Source organism: Sinohyriopsis cumingii, chromosome 12 (genome assembly GCF_028554795.1).
Source record: "Sinohyriopsis cumingii isolate HCF-2022 chromosome 12, ASM2855479v2, whole genome shotgun sequence".
NCBI lineage: Eukaryota > Metazoa > Mollusca > Bivalvia > Unionida > Unionidae > Sinohyriopsis > Sinohyriopsis cumingii.
Genome location: NC_142972.1, coordinates 81,909,856 through 81,932,933, shown reverse-complemented (window position 1 = coordinate 81,932,933; position 23,078 = coordinate 81,909,856). Strand labels below are relative to the sequence as shown.

The window sequence follows — 23,078 nt, the reverse complement described above, 5'->3', positions numbered from 1 at the left end:
ATCTTTGTACAAAACTAATAACATTGTGCCATTTGCTTCTAAAACGTATAAAAATTTCACATTCTTGCCAAAACTTGCATTTCGCGATTCAATATATTATAATGCCAAAGGTATCTCTTTAATTAATTATCCTTGACGACCTACATCAATGGTACTATATTTGTTAACTACATCGTCGTCATTATCATCACTAGAATATTTGTTGTTCACTTCATATAACTGTATTACCTTCTCAACGTCAACGACTTGAGTCATTCCACAATATCGTGTAATGACTTTTCATGTTGTTCCCATACGATTGCCCAAATCTATATCAGTGCTGTTCCAAGAAAATTCCTAAGTCTATTAATTTATCAAGATGCCACGGAAAAATTATTTTAAAAAATCAAACATCTTTTTGACCTCTCTCAAAAACAATTATTATGCATTGAAAGGAAACTGCGCTTTAATTTTTTCTGTAAAGATATAAACAACAGCGCTCTGATAACCCCATAATTCTTTCAAAATACTAAATGCATCAGTCTGTGGATTTTTTGCCATTTAAATAATATAAGATGAATCTTGACGAGCATGCCACAAAATGTAATACCGTCTCTGGGAAGAGCTTGATAGAGGAGTATGATAAGATTATTTCGGAGGTGCTATAATATGCAGTGGGAATCCTCGAGTTGAATTGTTCGGGATAGCCAAACCACTGGACGAGTGATTCTTTTCCCTTTTAGTAGAGAGGACTTTTTCAACTCTGAAGATGTCCGGGTTTGTTTTTGTTAATTCCAGTTCGTACAAACACCCTTGGATGGGTTCTCCTGAAGGATCTTGAAGGTGTAGGTAATGGGAATAGTTTTTTGAACGGTATCGACGACGAAGGCTTCTTCCGTCCAGTTGGGTGTGAATCCTTTCTCGAAGGTGGATTTTTGTCTGCTGATTCTGACGCAATCCCCTACTTTGCATTTGGATCTAACAAATAAGGACTCTCTGACCTGATGTTTTTGGTTTTTGGAGGAGGCATCTGCTGGAGTCGTTCGAATGCTTCGATGCCAGTAATGATTGAAGTGGTCAAGAGGTCTTGGAGGAAATCTAAGTATCGGTTAGTGTTATCGCTGGTGAATCTTTTCCACGTGTGATTTTTAAGAGTTATATTAAATCGTTCTACGACAGAGGCCTTGAGAGGATTATGAGTGCTGTATAAGGTTATGTTATTTTTTAAAAGCCAGTCTGAGACGGTTTTGTTATAAATTTGACTTCCAAGATCTGCATAGAGTTTATGAGGTTTTCGTGTTCCCGTGATTACATCCAGTGCTTCTGCAATGCAATTTCCTTCTTTTTTGGAGGGGAATGACCCAATCATATTTACTGAAGACATCGATGACTGTTATGCGATAATGGAAACGAACACTGTACGCGCTATAATCTCTCATATCGATGAGATCTGCTGACTATATCTAGTATATGTCTACGGCGATGACTCGACGTCGGGGAAAATGCTTGCTTGCAGGTTTATGCAGTTCCTCTGCGAGATCTTTTGCTGTACTTTTACCTGTTTTTACACCTATTCCGAGCTTATGTTTAGTACCAATGATGCCACGCAAGAGAGTTCAATCTAAACGTTCTCTGAAATGTTTGGGCTGGAGTTCTTTTAAGTCCCTCATCACGACTTGATCGCGTCCCACTTTATCATCGGGATGATCTCTGTAACACATATCGTGGTGCATCGCGATGGCATCAACACCGCTGTAGGGTTTCTGACCTGGCAGGGGCTGATCGTGTTCATCCAAGTTGCTGTTCTAAGAGATTCCATCGCCCTGTATATTTATGTCCTGGCAACATCCATCCATTAGGAAGCTTTCTGATGAGGGCGTGGACATCTATGATTCATCCGAGAATTTGTCGATGTCCACATACTTTACAGTCTTTCCACGCGAAGGTCCTCGCAGATCATATCGAGCTCGCAGTGCCTGCAGTGGTGCATTTTGTATAAAGCGTCATGAGACTAAGCTTTACCGGTGAAAATGTGTGCTATTTTAGAACCAAACACAGGAATTCTCGATTTGATCATGTGTTGATGATTTTTGGTGACCACCTCGACGGAGTTGACACACTGTGTCGACCTTGGATTGTCCTTTATGCTTGCCCTGGCTGTTGTCGACACAGTACCATATACAGGAGATATCATCGGAATTTTAAAGTTGTACTGAGTTATACAACGCTCCTTTATGTGCTGTGTGGAGATATTGCACAACATCCTTGGGATGAGGTAAACAGAACGAATCAAAATACTCGACATCGTTAGATTGAGGATCATTCACGATGGCTACCCAGTGTATGCCCTGTCCATCATAATAATTTTGGAGATTAACGACTCAGCTCTCGTCAGGCTTGATTTGTTCTGGAAGTTGATCTCTGGAAAAGACCCTTCATAAGTGGGGAATCGATAAGATATATTCGATCTAAGTTGCTTAAGACACTTTTTTCTCATGCCATTGTCTCTGGTGGTTTCTGGCAACTGGAGTCCTTTACCGATGCAGAGCAATCCTGGCAGCAGTGTTCGAGCGATACCTTCTAACAGAGGACCGATAAATTCCCCTCGTTTGAACAGATGTACAGGGGATAAAGTCAGAACGATACCTTTCCGATCTGCCTTATGTTTAGCGACAAAGTGGCTTTGCAATGGATCAGCATGATCCGATCTGGACCGACGAGGGCTGAGGCTTTGAGTCGGATGGAGGCATGTCTTTCATGAGTGTCAGCCAAAATAGAATGTACGACATGGTGTGTTATACGAAATGCTATTATTTTGTTTGTTTCTTGTGGCCTCGATTGACATATCCAGTGGAGGAGGTTACAAGCTCATCTTCGATGCGAGTCACTTCCCATGACAGCTTTATAAGTATCTCCGGTGATGGCTACCGTAGCTCTAGCCAGTGATAAGGGAGCCAGGACGTTAGCGAATAACTTAGGAGTCAATGTTGTGATGAGGGAAACGATGGCGGTGGTAATTGAGCCTCCATCTCGTTGTCTACGTCGATGAGATGTCTTTTATTTTAGGCATGTCTATACAAGGATAAACATTTTTCCACTGAGGACATCCAGCGCCATGAATCGGTCTGAGGTGACCAGGGCATAGCACACATAATCGCCACCTGGATCGCCAATAATCTATCGGATTTCGATGTCAGCGGGAGAGTCTTTAAGACGTTTGGAATGTTTGGAGACAATGAAGTGGAAGATGGGATACAAGTTAGCAAAATCTTCAAACACGATCTGTGTGCCCGTATTGACGTTTTGGTACTTCTATGAGCATCATGTAAGCATGAGAGTAATTTAGGGTGCCTACAGCAAAGTTACATTCAAGTCCTCGCTCGGGATATTATCTGGAGTTGATGCGGACGTGAATATGAGGCCGACTGAGATGCGTGAAGATGTGCTTGTTTCCCGTTTGATTTGTACGCTGGTCTGCCTGCTGAAAGGTAACGAAGACATGACTGGGAGGCTCGCTGCCTGGATTAGTAGCGACTCTCCACGATGTAGTTAGCTGCGTGTATTGCAGTGATGATTTCAGTCACATTATTGACGTCACCTGGTCGCTTATCCAACGTCGCGTCAAAGATTATCAAAAGTCAGGATCAGTTTGGATATTTGCCGGAGTCAGTTCTATCAAGTTTCAAACTTCAAAGTTCACACCGGCACGCGGAAGCAAGTACGTACCATTCCCCAAGAAAATCCTAGCTATCCAAAGCCTGCATCAATGTAAAAAACAACGATGACACTGCCTCGTGTGGGCTGTCCTCTCTGCGTTAAATCCGGCTGAGTACAATGCTGATCGAGTCTCCAAGTACAAGTCGTATTTTGATACCCTTGAAACTGCTGATACTACCTTTCCCGCTAAAATCTCGTACCTAATATTCATCACAAAACACACACTACAAGATACATTATCGACTAATCGAAAATGCTCTTCAACATGGACTCATTCTTACACAAGTTCATCGAGCTCTCAAGTTTAAACAATCTCCCTGGATGAAATCGCACGTTGACTTCAATATCCAACAACGAGCCTAATCCACGAAGGACTTTGGTAACAAATTTCTTTAAACTCATGAACAAAAGCATCTTCGTAGAAACCATGGAAACTTACAGAGGCAGAAAGAAATCGAAATCGTCAACAACCCACGACAATGAGATAAGCTCGTATCCAACGATGCTTTCCTTAGCATGAAAATCTTTGATGAAGAACTCGTCGCCATCGAATCCATAAAAAAACACATCTCATGCTAGATAAACCCATCTACGTCGGTACATCTGCTCTCGGTCTCTCCAAAATCCTCATGCTAGAGTTTCATTACGACCTCATCAAACGACACTACAGAGATAAAGCCAGACTACTAATGACCGATACAGACTACCTCGTCTATGAATTTCACACTGATCATGTATACGCATATCTCTATCAACATCAAGATCTCTTTGATCTTAGCTATTATCCAGAAACAATCCCATTTCACTGTAAAGACAATAAAAAGAAACTTGGAAAGTTCAAAGATGAAACTTGTGGCATGCCCATCACAGAATTTATAGGACTTCAATCCAAAATGTATTGCATCACGCTAATGAGGATATTATCAAGAAAAAAGTAAAACGAATATAAAAAGCCAGTCATCGGTCACATTGCCACTGTCGATCATTATAGATAGTCATTAAGGGACATCTTTAATACTACTCCATAAGAACTTTCCGATCACAACGACATAAATCTCCACTCTACTCATCAACAAAAAAGGACTTTGCTCCTTCGACGATAAACGATACTCCACCGATGGTATTTACACATTCGCCCATGGACATTATCGCACGCAGTGAAAGAAAAATGAGTCAGAACTCATCCCTTCGGGAACAGGTGAAAAGGTGAGCCAGAACCCTCTTCGAGCACAGGTGAGCCAGAAACCTCATTACAGTAGTAGAGTTCTACGAGGGATCTCATTCACCTAGACCACGCAGCGGGATAGGTGAGCCAGAACCCCCATACCTCTCTACTACTTCACAATATACATAGAAAACATGTTGAATATCAATAATCATATTTCTGCAGTATAATTAGGCTGCAAAAAATGAATCTCAACATATGCAGCGTAGTCACACTCAATACTTATTGCGGGTTACTGCAGTTTATGAGAAATTATGAACCAGATTTTTGGATTAATACTGCACGAACTTTGGGATTCCAGTATTCATCCAAGAAAACGAGTTCATATTTTCCCATACAAATTTAGAAGCCTTTGTATGTGTACTAATTTTCTTATCTACCTAAGTTTTAATAAGAAAAATAAACTAAAAGACTTAAAGTAATTGAATTTATGCCGTATTATACAATAAATACACAGCATTATATTCATCAATACACAATAACAGTAAAAGCAATATTAATACGCATATAGCACCGACTACGACCTTTAAAAGTTCGTCACAATCAGCTTTTTACTCCATTCCTTCATATTTTCAGCTAAGAGTATGCATTGCCATATTCTCAGTACGATTCAGATGTAAATGACCGAACATTCACCAAAAAGAAATCGTATCATAGTAGTATGCCCCTTACAGTTCTGGACAATCTAAAAATTTTAAAACGGTTATGTGAAAATAAATGAATTTTTTTAAGGTTCGTACCCCACATGTTAATAGTTCTGGGCCACTATCAAAATTTTAAAATTAAAGCTTAAATGTCTTGTTTCATATTATGAGAACAAATAACGACCTTTTTAAACATTAAAAAAGTTAGTAAATCGTGTATTCCTACATACCCTCGACTTACTGTGACCTCCGCAAACATACAACACACTCTAATCATGGACCACCTTTATAAATACATACATACATATATATATATATATATATATATATATATATATATATATATATATATATATATATATATATATATATATATATATATATATATATATCAACAGTACATTCAATACAGATACAGAGTAGCATGAGACGCAAGGTGCGTGTACAGATCATTCTTAACATTGATTCTTCTATACAGACATCCAAAATCTATACAAGGGTATCGTTTTCAAAGTGTTAAGTATGTGCCTCCTATTGTTTATTAAGGAATTTATACTACAGTCTTTTGTCGATGATAAATCACTGCTAGATTCAGTTACCTTAATATGTATTTATGAAGGCAATGATTGCATCAGCGTTTTGAAGAAACAAATGATTAAATAAATATTTCCTACAACGTAGGTGATTTACACCTCATATATTTGTCCGAAAACACCATTTTGGATTAACTTTGTTCCATTGACGCAAAATAAGAGTTATTTTCAAAACTATGCATCGTTTGCCTAAGAATTAAAATGAAACGAGAACAGCATTTCCTTATTAACTTGATAACATCTTTTACCTTCGATCAAGTAACTACCATCAAGTAACTAAGTATTTCCTGTGTTAAACATTCTTGCACAACATTAGTAACTGATAAAGCAATATTTATTGTTTAAATGAAAAAGCTATATATATATATATATATATATATATGTTGACTAAACAATGATAACTGCTCAAAAGTCAAAACAGTTTCACAACATTTTGGGCTAAGCAAGCTCTTTATCGGAGGGGGGGGAGGGGCGGGGAATAATTTTCGAACAAACACTTCTCCCCAAGTCTACAAAACATTCTGGACTCCTACATGTTAGAATCACTACTTTTTGGGGTTGGCGAGAGGTCACTTATATTTTTTATACTCACTATGGGCAATTTACAACAATATATATAACAATACAAAGTTGCGCAGGAATAATAGACGAGTGGGTTATTATGTCTATCTGTTCTGTGTTACTTATAACACACATATACTTATATATATATATATATATATATATATATATATATATATATATATATATATATATATATATATATATATGTATACCCATTTATCACATAAATACTGCATAATGACATCTATATATCAAAACTTATTTTGAAACTTTGCAGGTGATCCACTGCTTTTGAAAAGACTGCTATTTTATGTGTTACTTATAGCACACATAAACTTATATAATTATAACTTGTATATATATATATATATATATATATATATATATATATATATATATATATATATATATATATATATATATATATATATCTGTCTGTGTGTGTGTGTGTGTCTGTGTGTGTGTGTGTCATACTCGCTGTTTCCCTTCTCAGCTATCATTTTATCTGCACGTATCCAGAATGAAGTTATCTTTATTCGAGGACTAGAAGCAACGGCGTTCTCCTTCCACCAGTGGATTATAGTTTTCTCACCTGCAAAGTTTCAAAATAAATATTAAAATATAGATATCATTAATAAGCTATATGTATGTGATAAATGGGCTGGGTTCAACGTTGCAGTTATAGTTATATATATATATATATATATATATATATATATATATATATATATATATATATATATATATATATATATATATATATATATATATATATATATATATATATAGAAAGGAGACCTATTGTATGTAACTTAGAGATCAAGTACAGTATTGCTAAATTTTTAATGATGTTCCCTGAAGTCGAATCACTTGTCTTCTGCCCCATATCCAGTACACACACTGGGGTTCAACACACACAAACGCACATACACACAGACACACACACATACAAATACAAACGCAAACAAATGGACACTGGTATTGCAGGGGTTTATTACAGGTTTAAATCCAATTCCTTACTAATGCCAGCGCTAATGACATGTGTCAGTAATATTCCGTTTTGATACAATTAATCTTTTTGGTTGTTGCCACAGAAGATGAAACTAATATACTTAATGTCAAAAGCATCATACACTGTATTCTTTTCTAAATGACTTGGGAAAAGTTGCTTAGAAAACATGCCAAAACTGTTTATACAAGAGTCAATGTGCAATTTTATCTAGGTAACCATGATGATTTTTCTTAATACGTTAACTATTTTAAGCTTTATTTTCAACAGTTAGATTGCGGTTTATCTACTTGATAAGAGCTGTCAAAATATAGTAGATGTTCTTTTTGAAGATAGTTTATATTTAAATTATTCAAGTTAAAGATATATATATATATATATATATATATATATATATATATATATATATATATATATATATACTATACCCGTCTCGTCTTCCCCAGCGTAAACAGCCCAATGTTCGCCGTAATCCTGATAAAATCTGACCAAATCCCCAGGTTTCAGTTCCTTCAGCACCACTTCGTTATTCATCCTTGTCTTGTTGTCTAGCAGGATGTTAAACAAAAATGTTGCTAGATTTATTTTTCATTTTTCTAAACACATTTTATTACTATATATGATTAAGTATTGCGTTTCAGTCAAGTAATCAATCTATGTACAAGTCTGCCAGGCAAATGATCTATCTTTCCATTTAAAGGGTTAATTGTGAAATGGTATTACCAAAAATGAATATTACATAAAGATATTATAATGTCTTTACTATTATTATATTTGTAGTTATGTCAATGTCGATTGTACATGAGGTTCGACCACGTTGCTTGATGCTTATGTGGCTTTTGAGGTGACGAAACTTAGAGAATCCATAAAAAGATCATCGACCTAGTATGTGCAGCTGCGTACAATCGCACGTACGGGTATCAGGGATCGAGCCTTTCACCGCAAACAATAATTTATGGTACATGCACAAATCGTATATCGCCTATTAGCATTTTGTACGTAAATATGTAATATGAATAGTTCTTGTCCTTTCTCTTTTCATATTAACACAAGGCAGGCCAAATGATTACAGCTTGTCATGCTGTCTTCATGTCTCAAAATCCTTAGAAACTCAACTTGTGTATTCCATTAAAATAAATCTTTTAAACAAATAACTTTATGTTTAGAAATATGTTATCATAAAATATATTTTACATGAAATCGGATGTTATTTATGTTTTGAAAATGTTCAAGGAGAAGTTCTGACTTAATTTAAGTAGGTTGAAATTAAAAGTATTCCTTGCTATATATTAGTCCTGATATTTTTCGCAGTTTGTGGTCTGATACTGAATACATTTTAAACATTTTTTTTTACAGTAAGACGCTTGTAAGTTCCACTTAAATTATAGTGAGCGCACGAGCTGGATTACATTATTGGGGCACTCTCTGATTTTACTCAACAACAGGCACATATTGACTATGTGCTGTACCATATGCATTTTCATGATGCATAGGAACAATGCCAAATAATTTACTATTCAATGTTAAGAACTTTTGACACTTGCTATGATTGTTTTCCTTCAGCCTTTTGATTTTCTTCAAAATTTATCTTACTTCAGCCACCTTTGTGGAAAACTTGTTAAGTGATATGCTCTATCCAAGTACAGGTTTACAAAATTTAGTAGCTCCCTTTAGATCCAAACATCAAATACCAACTCTGCTGAACTAGAATAAGAAAACTAATGCATATAACAGTCCCTGCATTGGTATTAACATTTCACTGGTGATGAGTAATTAATGGAGTTTTAAATGCACGTCAGCACACAAAGGGAAATAAAAGTAAAGTATTTTGCTAAGAAACACATTACAGCTGCAAACCTGGTTTATTTTTAACCTGATTAGAAAACCGCAGCCACTAATTATTGCTTATATTAGTGGTTTCAAAACGTTAACAACTAAGTCACCCAGGCTTCCAAACAATATGTATGCTGGCTATAGAAGCTATCTTTGGAAATATCCGGTAGTCGAAAACGTGATTTATTTTTTTTAAAAACAAACGAAAAAACATAAGCAGCACATGGTGAAACAAAAAACAAAAAACAAAAACAAAATGACACCAAAAATACATGGAACCGTTGGAATGACTAACGAACAGCAACATAAACTATATGTGACACATCATGAAGTTGTTATGCGCTATATAATGTGAATATTTTTATTTGATATGAATAGCATAGCAAGGGGTGAAAAGAACACAAAGGCTGTATTTCAGATACCAATCGTTATATATAGATTATACTATTTTAAGCAGCAAGAAGCATAAATAGACTGTAGAGGCTGAGCTTTTCTGTATGTGCCAGTTTAGTTGCCAATTCGTTGCCAGTTACTTTTGTTTGTTCCAGTTTATATCAATTCATGCGGTCCCTTCATGGGGTACCCTTCAATGAGGTTTTTTTCTCTTTTCCAAGTTCTGCCTTCATGGGGTACCCGTCATGGAGGTCAATTTTTACTTTTGGATTGCCCATATGTATTTCTAGCTATATTTTTAATATATTTCTGGCTGTATCTTTCATGTATTTCTGGCTATATTTATTTCTAGCTATTTTTGGCCTCTTTACCTCTACTGTCTATTTTAGCATAAAGGGGTGGGGGAAAGGTGTTCCCCTTTATGGTCACATGGAGATAACCCCGGTGAATTCTTATATACGAAACGAAATACTAGAAATTTAGAAGGTTGTCCATAAATTTCGCACAGGCTTTGGTTCTACGGTCAACATGATATGCAATGATTTCTGACAATGTTTTGCATACACATCCCCTGACGAACCCGAGGAGGTGCAAAACCGTACTACTACCAGTTTCGACTGGTAATATATATGCGCAAATTGTCAGCTATCAGTACGTTTTCTGGTTTACTTTCGAACGCTTAGCCTGCGACCCCCCGCCATAATAACTTCCGGTTAAACCCGTAGCTGTGTGCCGATTCCGCCGTTCGAACCCACAAGGTATACCAGTACTGGTTAGGAAATCCAAGGACAAGACTGCTAAACAAACGCAGTCTCGTAAGATATATGTTAAGACCTAACATAAATACCTGCTGCTGACGATAAATCAAAAATGTTTCGGATAATTTATAATTATCCCGCTCTCTAGAATATTTTGTTGAAATACACAAAACATAAATAGTGTTATTTACAAAAAAATACTTAATCTATCTAAAAAAAAAATTTTGCAGGGTGGTCTCACCTGTTTGATCTTTGCACACCACTTTAAGGAAGCCCTCCTGCCCTACATGTTAACGGTTGCTATATTGCATGTGTTGTTATAATGTATGAATTGTTTTATTATACAGGTTTGGGAAAGTGTTATTTTGTCAATAATTTTTTGTTATTAATATTGCTATTTTTGTGTTAATTTTTTTTTGTTGATTATATTTTCATTCATTTTAATTTATTTTTTTGTCTCCAATTTTGAATTTTTTGTTTTGTTAAAAAAAGTTCATTCGAAACATTTATCAGTGTCTAACAGGTGTTCTTCTGCTATTCCCTCTTCTTCTTTTTTTGCCGTATTCTTTTTTTCTCTTCTCCTTTCTCTGTTTGATTCTCGAGTTTCTGTGTTTGTTGTTGTTGTTACTGATTTTTGTATATATTTTCCGGTATTTTGCTCGTCTCTCGCATTGCTCTCTTGTATCTTCCTTTCTCCAGTGTTAATTGTTGCTTCTTTGTTTTCTTTTACTGTTTGTTTTTCTATTGTTTTGGTTTTGGTTTTGGTTAGTGGATTTACTAGTTGTGCTGGTTCTGGGATCGTTGTTGGTTGTACTAGGAGCGTTGGTTCTGTTTTCCCTGTTGTTGTTAGTGATATGTGTGATATCTGTTGAGTCTTGTTTATTCGCTCATGTTGATGCATTTCTTTTATTTGTCTCTGTATCACCTCTTTCTGATGATTTTGGTGATGTTGTTGTTGTTGTTCTTGTTGTTGTTGTTGTTGTTGCATTTGTCCTTGTTGTTGCTGTTGATTTTTCTGCCTTTGTTTTGGAGTTGGTTTTTCTTGCTGCTAAAGTTGCCTGTTCTCAGTTACCATCCCTTGTTGGTTCTGTTGTTGTTTTTGTTGGTTTCTTTCTTGTGATTCTCTAATTTCTGTTTGTGTCTGCTGATTTGTTGGGCAATTAAAGGGTGTATGTCCTGTCTTCTCACATCTGTTGCATTTGCGGTCATAGATACATCCATTATACCATGTTTTTGCTAGGAATCCATAAATGAAGAAAGCTCTCTTTGTTTCTTTCAGTTTGCTTTTTTTCAATTTCTGATATTCGTATCCCATTATATACTGCTGTTAGAGGGATCATTGCCAGTCTCGCTGTTATTACTTTTATGTTGAATTTCTCTTCGAAACGTTTCACCGCTTCCTCTAATGGAATTTCAAGGAGAACGTCAGTCAAATGTAGTTCTCCTGTTTTTTTAAAACTCTCCTTAAAAAAGGCGTTGGTTCCTTAACCCTGACTTTTTCTTTTCCTACATATATCTCTTCATACGGTGGTATCGGTGATTTCCATTTGGGTCTAATGATGTATCCTTTGTCTCCAAAAGGGTTTATTGAGTACAATCTATTTACGTAGTCCGGATTTAATACTTTAATTGCAATCATCACGGCTGATGATCCCGGTATTTTCTCTCTCGGTGTATGTGCCATGTCCAGCTCTTGTGTTCCATCCTTATATGCACACTCAATAAAATTCCCTTCATGTGTTTCAATTCGCCTAAGCTTGAAGAGCTTTTCTAGGTTTTTTACTTCATGTCATCCCGCCATGTTTTCTCGTGTTTTACGTGCTTTGAGTTGACCTTGGTTTTCAATCTGTGCCTGTATTTTTCTGTGTTATGACTTATCTTCTTTTTTATTCATCTACTTCTTTCCTTGTTCTGCCATTCAATGTCTATTGTAATTAATTGTAATCCTAGTTCCTTTTTCAGAATCTGTGAATTTCTTTGCATGGTTTGCTTGCTACGTGCCGTTAGATTAGAGCGCACACAATGTGCGTCTGCTCTCCTCGACGTATAAAATGAACTATCTAAATTCGTACCACGTACATTGCCGAGTGGGGAGAAGTAATCAGTATATGTAGTCCACAGGTAGAGTTAGTCAAGCGAAACAAGTCTGGCAGAGTTAGTCAAGCGAAACAAGTCTGGCTTGTTATACGCCATATTAGCTAACCTGTGGGTGGTTGTAACAGAGAATATATCAGTGTAAACAGTGTTATTTACAAAAAATAAATGTGTCTGTGATTCGGATTTTTAAAGTAGCTTTAAAAAAAGTCAGTCATATCGCTACGATGTCTGTAGTGTGGCAATTTATAGTGATGTCTAGCACTGAGTCATCATGTCGAAGACATGCAGCATGTCCCACCCAGTCACATTATCCTGACACCAGGAAGACCAGTTCTAACACTAACCTCTTAATGATGAGCCCCAAGCGAGGCAGCTGTTAGCACAATTTTTGTAAGTCTTTGGTATGACAGCTCGTGTCATTTCGTGTGTTGGGTGCCCGAATCGGTTCACAATAACGATGACACTCGCCAAGTCCAAGAAAAGCCGCCGGATAAGCAGCGATATTGTCAACAGAAATAATGTCAGAGGAATTATATTTTGTGTTCCAAAGGCTACCATAGCCAAATTCAACACAAGATTGTGATACATCATCGATAAATTCTTTTGGAGTTGGACGCAGTTTATTATTTTTTGTTGGGCAGCATAAGCCACAACGGTCAACGCTGTGAAACAGTTTTTGAGGAAAGCATCGTTGCCTATGCTGTATTTTACCAAAATTTGTTTCATAGTTTGTTGGAGTGATTCCTTGCGATAAAGAACGTCAGACGGCAGAATAAACTGATCAAATGTTGATTTATCTATAGAATAATCTCCGTGAAATAGCCAGACAGATATAGGGTCACGTTTACTTATGTTGTGGATTTCTTTGTAGATATCGCCATCATAAAATCGTATTATTATCTCCCTTGGAAATGTTTTAACCGAGTCGGTCCATGCATGTGAATTATGATCATATAAAATTATTGGAGCACCTTTACTACAGTATTTACCAGAATTGTACTAAATCTCATTGGTTATTGTTTCAACAATTATTGGAATCTTTATTTATTTATCTAAAATAACTACGTCATCTATTTTGTTCCGTTAATATGACAGTCTTCCCAATTATTTTTGTTATTCTTGATTCTGTAAATCCATTTCCTCGTCTCGAGTTTGCAAAATGTTCTCTGACAAGTTGAGCCACGCAGTTTAGCGAGCCTGTTTTCAGCGGAGCAAGAGCAGCTACCTCTGGTTTATTCAAATGATAAAGCGCATAAACAACTGCGGAAACTGGATATGCGTTAGTGTAGTATGGTTTGGTAATTCCGGTGAATATACCTGCTTTAGAATTTTTATCTACTACCACGAATAATCCAATTAGGATCACCTTCACTAACATGTTTAGCAATACATTTTATTCTGAATATATACTCGCTGACATCAACAAGATTATTAAAGATGGCAGATGCTCGTTTGTCATCTGTTGTGGAATCAATAAATGTTCCATCGCCATCAATTTTAAATGTTGAAAAAACATGGGATGTACCATTGTTGATAAATTCGTTCTTTGTTTGTTTAATGCAATCATGCAGTTGTAACTCAAATGGTATTTGTTTTCTGTCACCTGCTGATCCGGCAAAATCTGATTAATGATCTTCTCTGGCTCAATCGAAGATAACCTTATAAACTCATCTTGTGCTGCTTCTAGTGATCTGATGTAATTTTTGATGAGATTTAAATGTTATTGATTCTGGTAATATGATTTTGTTCCCGGTGAGATCTTGATACTTTTGTTTCAGTAATCTATCTTCGTCCCATCGTCCCATGCTATACGATTACTTTTCTTTATATACATAATAGTATTTCTCTAATTAGGCTTTCATCTAAGTAGACTAATGGAATAATGATCAACCAACCGTATAACAGTTGCAAGTGGCTGATTATGGGGTCGTCTGCACCTTGTTAAAATAAATTTCTCAGTGATTATTGTGTGCTTCATTTACAGTGTTCAACGTGAAAGTACCGGCCCAAAACCTTGTCTGGTTTGTGGAATTGGGGTTAAGAGAAAAACACAGTTGTGTGTAGCTTGTTGTGGGAGAAAATATCGCGCGTTGAAAAGATACTTCGAGATAACAAATGCGTCAGATGATGTAAAAATTACAAATCAAAAAGATTACATTGACCGTTATATTAAAAACAATAATATTGATCAAATTAGTGAAAAATCTGTTGAACAAGTAAGTGAAGACTCGTCCGGCTCCCCTTTAGTCGGTTAACCCCCTTGCTATATTGTTCATATCAAATAAAATATTCACATTTGATAACGCATACACAAACTTCATGATGTGTTACATATAGTTCATGTTACTGTTTTTGGTCATTCCAACGGTTCCATGTATTTTTTGTGTCATTTTTTTCAACCATGTCTGGCCGCCCCTGGTCGGTTGACCCCCTCGTGCTGCTACACACACAACACAACAAACAAACAAACAAAACAAACAAATTACCGTTGAAAATGGAAAACGAGTGCTTGCGATTATTTTATTACACTATAACATTTTGGTGATATATTTTGTGTAACATTATTAATATGGAGATAAATCTTTCCAGATTGATATTTTAACATGCCCTACAGTTATTGAATGAGCTACACGAGTCAGTAATATAGTGGGCCACTAAAGCGTATCTTGGAACAAGAAGTGAACGTGATGGAATTCAAAGACAAACTATATTAGACGTGAGGTCTTTTTTAGAAATTCACAATTTCATTTCATTTATTTTGCCATCATTTTGAGTCAGAGTCTTTTAGCCTTATGGAAGTGTTTCAATTATTCCTATGTTTTGTTTCGTTCTTTCGGATGTTGTTATTATTGCTACTTTAGTTGTTCCTGCTGAGGTAACATGGGCTGCTATTGTGCTTGTTTGTGGAGTTAGTTCTAACTTTTAATATAGGGAGAAAAAGATGGTGGTAAGACACAATAAATTAAAACTACAGTTTGCCAAGTCTGAAATGTGTCTATTTCCTGTTAGTTCCAGACTTGTGAATTAATTTGGGATGTGTCATCTATGTTGGTTCTCGCTTAACAAGTTCATATCCGGCTATGAAAATCAGAAACTCGACACCGGAAGTGTCACACATTTTATATGAAAAAATTATTTTTTTGTCAATAGTCACCTCTCTCTCTCTCTCGCTTGCTCGCTTTCTCTCTCAGGGACTGTCCCATATAAAAATAGCGGTTCCTCTATCTTTTTCTGTCTCTTTCAATAACGGTAATAAGATTTTAATGATTGAAAGACAACATTAAATTGAAATAATGATATATTATTCCAAATTATTGACCTGAAATTCTGTGGTATACCCTGTCAGTTTTATTAATGGTAATATGTTATTTTATAAACGCGCTTTAATACATTTTTCCTTGCAAATAACGTCCTTAGATCCAGGGCAGTAGCAAGGGATAGGCAGTACGGGAGACCGCCCTGAGAGCCAAGCCCAGGGGTGGGGTGGGGGAGCCATTTCGCGGAGTTTGCGGCATTTGTTCTGAGTGGGAGGCGACTCTTGCCAGTGGCAATCTTCAGTCCTGCGTAAACTTGTGACGGCCCTGCTTTGTTGCCTATGCATTCAGCCTATTACGAAGTTTACATAAAATAAGTAATATAATAATGTGTCTACCTGAGTTTCCGTTCTATTATTCATGACCGTACAATCCCAGGTACATTTATAAGAGAAGAATATAAATACTCACCACGTTTAAATGTCTTGACACGATCAACACAAACCTTATATCGTGTAAAGTAATGATAATTCAATGCATGGACAGATTCAAAAGACTGAATGGGTTGTATAGTCGGGTATATTCACTTTAACCACAATTCAGGTTCACCTTTGCAGCGCAGTTCTCGAATATCAGTGTTGTTTAAACATCTGATAGAATGTTCGTCAAATATGTTATTTAAGCTACTTCACTCGATGGTTTTCACGAATGTGTACGCTTTATCTAAAATATTGCTTCTATACTTTTCTAGTGTTTGCCTCTTACAACAGAACTAATAAGTGTTGTTTACACATTTTCAAATATATTTATCAGCTATATATGACTTTAAAGTGAAACACGGAGGCTTACTTGTCTTTTTGTCGTGTTTTTGGTTTAGTTTATTGTTGTGGGATGGGGTGGGAGGGTGGTCTTCAAGTTGTCGACAATCAAAACCCCTTATTCAAGATTTTTATACAATTCAATAACATGGTTTACAAGTGAACCTTATAAACACTGGAAAGTAATACCTGCCCCTGTTATGTATGCGAAAGGGACGAATTAATATAACAAAGAACTCAGTAGTGTACAGATTACATGAAATAGGTTATAAAATGAACATTAATCTGGTGGAAATTTCATAAATTGAAAATACTTATTTCATCCCTAGAGTTAATAGAAAAAGAGAAGACAAAATAAATAACGTGATGGCAGGTTTTGGGGAGAATTACGAACTAATGTGGATTCTAGTTTAGTATCGTCATCTCGGTTATCCTTTCTATGATATAATCTACAGAGACAAAATTCATGCATTAAATCCTCATATATTGTCAGCTATATTGACAAAAACATTTTGAAAATAGATTCCATTTTGTTTAAATTGTACATGGAGTGAGAAGTTGGAGTTGGAAGGGTTCCATCCCCCTATTGAATGTCACCCTTAATCTCCTCTCATAACCTTTCGCTACGCTCTATTTGATATTTGCCGTTCTTGTTTGTTGTGTTAAATGAAAAATATAGGTTAAAGGGAATAAACATAGTATTAAGTTTGAATTTTTGCTTTATGAGAGGGATCAGCTATTTTAATATTCCTCTTCTTTTGTCTGATTATCTGTCTCCTGAAATATTGTAAACGGCACAGTCGGTGAATCAATATTATTTGTATTTTCCATTCTTTAGAAATCAAACAAAGATTCCTCTATCCCTTTTTGGTCAGAAGGTATAATTCTACGCTGCACACACACACACACACACACACACACACACACACTAACACACCAAATAGTTAGCTGTACTAAAATGACCATTCAGTTAATACACATTCACAGTATTAGATAGTCGGCTCGTTCTGAAATGTTTCCATACATGACAACAAGCCCAGTCCAAGTCTAAACACGGTAACTCAGTTGATACATTTGGACAATCTTTAAACTCGTTATTAATATTGACGTCATATATGTCGGGAATGCGGCTGAACTAAATTGTACCGGAAAAACATATTTTCAATTTCCACATATCGTTATAAAGCCAAAACAAGATGGATGAAGTATAGCTTTTCACAGGACATTAACACTATGCAATGATAAAATAGGCTGCATTGTTGACAGAAGTAGATCAACCTGATACAGTAAAGTTGGTATCTTGTGTTTACTGTTCTGCTTATTGTACGCATCCGAATAGTAATTTATTTGTTGAAGGTAGCCATGATTTTTATTATTTTCCAAACGCTGATTATCTTATAACTATTGCATGTCTAATCGGGCCTGTTTTGTTTATGACCGTTATGTATTCTGTCTAAATATTATATTATGTCATGCTGGTAGTCCCAAAAAATACAAACATCGAACAAGATCCAGGAAATTCATTGTTGAAGATGATATCATGATGTATAAGCTTCAAGAATATGTTGTTCTTGAAAGCAAAATTATTGGATATGAATCAGTCCCATCAGAGAAAGAAATTGTATGCCTTTCATGATAGAGTACGCTGTCACACAAACCTCTGCACTGGAAAACATACAGTGTTAAGATAGTGTCGTTTGGATATACCGTTACTACTGCAAATTGCTCTGGACGAATTGTTTGGCGCAAAAGCATCTCGACGGAAAAGAAGCCAGTGAATGTCCTGAAACCAAAGCTTTTCCAACTATACTAAACGTGTAACAAACTATTACAAATCTTTAATAGAATAGACACATAAATCATTCGAGACAGGATATGTTGGAACTTGCAGTGCATTATTACAGCATAAACAATATGTTCGACAAATGAGCTGAAGAAGGAATAACTAAAAGCTTAAGAGTGGCAGAGAAATTATTGGGAACAAAAGCAGAACCTGATATGTGCCACTACAGTTCCCATCTTGAACTCTACTCAATTGTCTGTCATACATTGACTAGGATAAGATATTTGCTCCTGATATTAATCTGGTACAAGATCACATCATTTGTGCATATTACCATTGACATTAAAGGTAATCCACAGTATACCGAGACAAAACTACCTTTACATGCAGCGGCATGAAAACAAAAAAAAAACACGTGAAGGACGGATGTATATTCTAGAAAATTTCCCAGAAGAGTCAGGCGTTAGACAGATGTATGAAGAGTTTAGAAGTTATTCATTTGTACCTTGGATGTATAAGATTTCAGAAGTCAGTACTATCGCTTATTATTAGCTTAAGTTGTAATATTGTTGTATTAAGCACGTTATCTACATTGTCTAAAAGAGGAAAAGCAAGTAACTTAAACAATGAACAAGAAACATTAAAACTGCATGTTTACTTACAATTTAGAAGGATTGATCTCCATTGTACGAACAAAGAAGAAAGATCGAACTTATTTGAGTCTTTAGAAAATGAAGAGAGAACATAAGTTTTTGTTTATTTGATTATTATTATCTTTTAAAGTGATTTGAAAATGCCAAATACAATATGCATTATGTTCTCTTTTTAAAACTTTTAGACGTAAGTGGACTATACCGATCAACACAATTTCCTGATAAGAGTCACATAGAGGGGGATGTATCTGATTTAAGTGATTGCAAGTCCATCGACGGTGTTGATGAGTTGAATGCAGTCAATGCATTTTTGATGGTTACCTTTTGTTTATGCAATTTCGGCCTTCTCCAATGTCATATCAATATCCAAAACCAGCTAAGGTAGAGACGATGATATGCACAAGATAAGGCAAGTACTAAGACCAGAATATGCAGTGGGAGATGGAGATACAAGGTTTGTTTGGTCCAGATACCTTGATTGAAAAAAGTCTGATTGATCTCATAAAACTAAATTGCAAGTATGAATGTTTCTCCCAGAATGTTTACTTCCAAATAAAATGACCAAACGTTTTACTGCCTCCAAAAGAGCATGGTCTGCTGCTCCTGCAAAAGTTCATGGTAGATCACAGTGAAAAGTGGAATGGTCCAAATTGTTTCTGAAAAGAACATAGAGATCCTAGACTGGTTTGTAGGATCCATGTGGGTCTGTTTGTTGCGTTTCTTCACCATTTGCTTTGTGAATAATTTGAGATTGAGGTGAAATTGGAGAAAACTTCTGGAAATAACTTAACATAGATTTTTAAAGGTTAGGATGATAACTTCAGTCTACTATTGTATACAACAGGGGTGTGAACTGAAATGTCACATGTGTTTTCCATGTCGAGATAATAAACCCTTGTGAAAATGTTGTCATTTCTCAAGCTGAACATATGGGAGGTCCTAATTGTTATCAATTATCCTTGTCTACAGTGAAGTCATCTTTGCCATTTGGATAGGAAATGTGAGATGGAATATTAAGATGGACTGAAAAGATTCAGATTAGGAGAAACTATGCATCCTGTCTTTCCAAGTATGTTCGTGATTAATGAATTCGACTTAGCTCATGATTCGATCACGTGCATGTTAGTGGTTTAGTTTCTAGTTTTGTGTATATGCATGTAGAATTTCTTGTTCCAAAAATGTTGGTTTGTATCGCTGGCACTCGGCTTTGGATGGATATTCCTCTCTTTTAGTATATTTCAACACTGTATGTAAATATAGAGTATATTATATTCATGTAAATTGATTCCTCAGCATTACATTTTTAAAAGAAATTTAAAATCGAGGGCGGGAAAATCTTAAGTTTGTTTTGCCAAGACATTGCATCTGTATATTTAAGCATTCTGTGTAATTGAAGATAATAATATATTCATATAAACCTATTTTCTTGCAGTGATTATTAAAAAAGAAATTACGAATGGGGGGAATGAGTATGCGTGTTTAGCACAGGACGATCATTATATGCCTAGAAAAGGTAGTTATTATTGTCTGCATGCCCTATCCTTAAGGAAAGTGCTATATTATTTTGTACAGTCGGTCACTTAACTATGCCAACTCTAAATAGAATATGTCTCTGTCTACTGTGTCTACAGTCACACCCACACTCACTTACCCATGATCATGCATCCAATGTGTGAGGGGATTTTATATATATATATATATATATATATATATATATATATATATATATATATATATATGGCATCACCAAGACAAGGTGAGAGGCGATCAGTATTCCACTTGGGCAAAGTCTGCAGATATTGTCTATAATGGAATAAATACTAACGAATCTAGAAAAAACTGAAGTATATTGGGACAGAATCGAAGTGTCTCAAACACAAAATATTTAAAGTACATACCTCTGTTAAAGTGTTAATTATGTGACTATAAGGAAGCAATATGATATTCATATGACATAATTGTTGCTATGCACAAATGGTTACATACGCTACTTTGATTTATTCTCTCTCTCTCTCTACTTATAAACCCTTGTGAGAAATGAGACAATTAATACAAAAAACGTGAATGAGATTTTCGCATAAGTTAGTGCATGTTAGTATAAATATAAATTATAAATAGTTTTTTTAAGTTTATAAATTATATATTATACCCCTATAAATATGATTGCAACAATTATTGAAAGATTCCCTCTACATCTTTATATCACTCTCTATATGTATATTTTCTTCTAATCGTACGAGTGCCATAATAACATGACGGAAAATGATAAATTTAGGGATCAATGGTGTGTTCGTGAGTTTAATACTATCGTATGATGAATATAAATTAATATCTTACCAATCATTTATTTCAAAATGCAAATTATTTTTTGAATTCATACCATATTTAGTTTTAGAAGAAAGATGATTACATTGCACCGAAAGCCCGAGTCAGCATTTTGTGCTTGGGAAAATACAGAATTATATTTGTATATCCATCTATCCATGTATGCATTCTTCTGCCAATCTATCCCTCCTGACAACCTAATATGTGTGTATGGATACTGTTGTCAGATGTCAAATTACGGTTATAGAAAGAGAAATGATCTAGCGCTTAAACTTACCGTCCATATTTAGTAAGAGAAACTTCCTTCTGTTTTACAATTAGGTCTCTATACGCTGGAGATAGGTACTGTCCTTTATACAGTTACACTTCCTGAAGAAAAACAAATAACGTTTTCAGTATGTCGCTTGCAAATTCCTTTCAGATACCTGCTTCTGTGACTCTTTGCGACTGGCATATTCCAAATGTTTGTATCTCGGGTAATGTTATACCCGACAATAAGCCGTTCTGCTTAATACAATGCATTCATGGAAGTTTCTTTGTCTAAAAGCAAGTTTATTTGTATCCATACCCTTTGTAGTGGGAAAATATTTTTCTCGTCGAGCATTACTACTCATGTACCGAAGTTACCTGTGCAATACAAAAAATGAAAAACAACACTGGCGCAATTTGTGTCGAAATAAAAAGAAGCACCGATAGGATTACGTGACACGTAGAACACGCATGTAATATTTTTTTCCTGTCTATATTTAGATATGTAATATTAATGATGTGAATATTAGTTGTGTCAGTAAAAACAATAAGCCTTGCTATTACCCTTCATGGTGGAGGACACAAGCGATACTGCTTAATGCAGGAAACAATATTACTTACCTTTAAAGATTAATGGCAATGCCAACATACTACATAGGGTCATTGGACATGGTGGAGCAAAATGTATGCCGCCATCTTGTTCATTGTTGTTGTCAATAAAGTCCTATGATTGATAGTCGTATTATACACATTCCTTAGGCTGTAATCCAGTTGATGTGTTTACATATAGAAAGTACTGTTTTGATTAGTATTGTTTATGGCGAAGAAACATTCTAAATATTTATGAAATACATACACAACTTTACATTCAGTTATTGATTGTTTTGTATTTCACTTCCGCGTCTATTGTCGTTCACAGCATGTCGATCTGTGAATATTAATCCGCCAAACGTTTTGTATTATCTGTCGTTTGTTCTGAGTACCTTGGACAAGATAATGAAACGTACTTTAAATATCCTTTGTATATTATATATATCTTCTTCAGAACTGATACATGCATTTATTTTGCTATAAAAACTACGGAAACTATCTTTTATATTCGTAGGTGTGCAGGTGTATGAGAAGGCCCTTTCCTGCCGGGCAAGAGTGTTGTTCAATAGAATATGATATTTTTAATTATGTGA

The 23,078-nt window shown here is 35.5% G+C and overlaps 1 protein-coding gene across 1 annotated transcript in view; it reads right to left on the bottom strand.

The window, feature by feature from the left end:
- LOC149786830 (uncharacterized) overlaps nucleotides 1-22,594 on the bottom strand; it is a 120,044-nt gene extending 97,450 nt beyond the window's left edge. Inside the window, exons 1-4 of the mRNA XM_089977348.1 lie at nucleotides 22,516-22,594; nucleotides 21,923-22,014; nucleotides 8,160-8,279; nucleotides 7,197-7,314 (exon numbers count right to left, since the gene is read on the bottom strand). Of these exons, the coding sequence (XP_089833474.1) occupies nucleotides 7,197-7,314; nucleotides 8,160-8,279; nucleotides 21,923-21,929 (245 nt within the window). The 5' untranslated portion in view covers nucleotides 21,930-22,014; nucleotides 22,516-22,594. The remainder of the gene's footprint in view (nucleotides 1-7,196; nucleotides 7,315-8,159; nucleotides 8,280-21,922; nucleotides 22,015-22,515) is intronic.
- Between the last annotated feature and the right edge of the window lie 484 nt (nucleotides 22,595-23,078).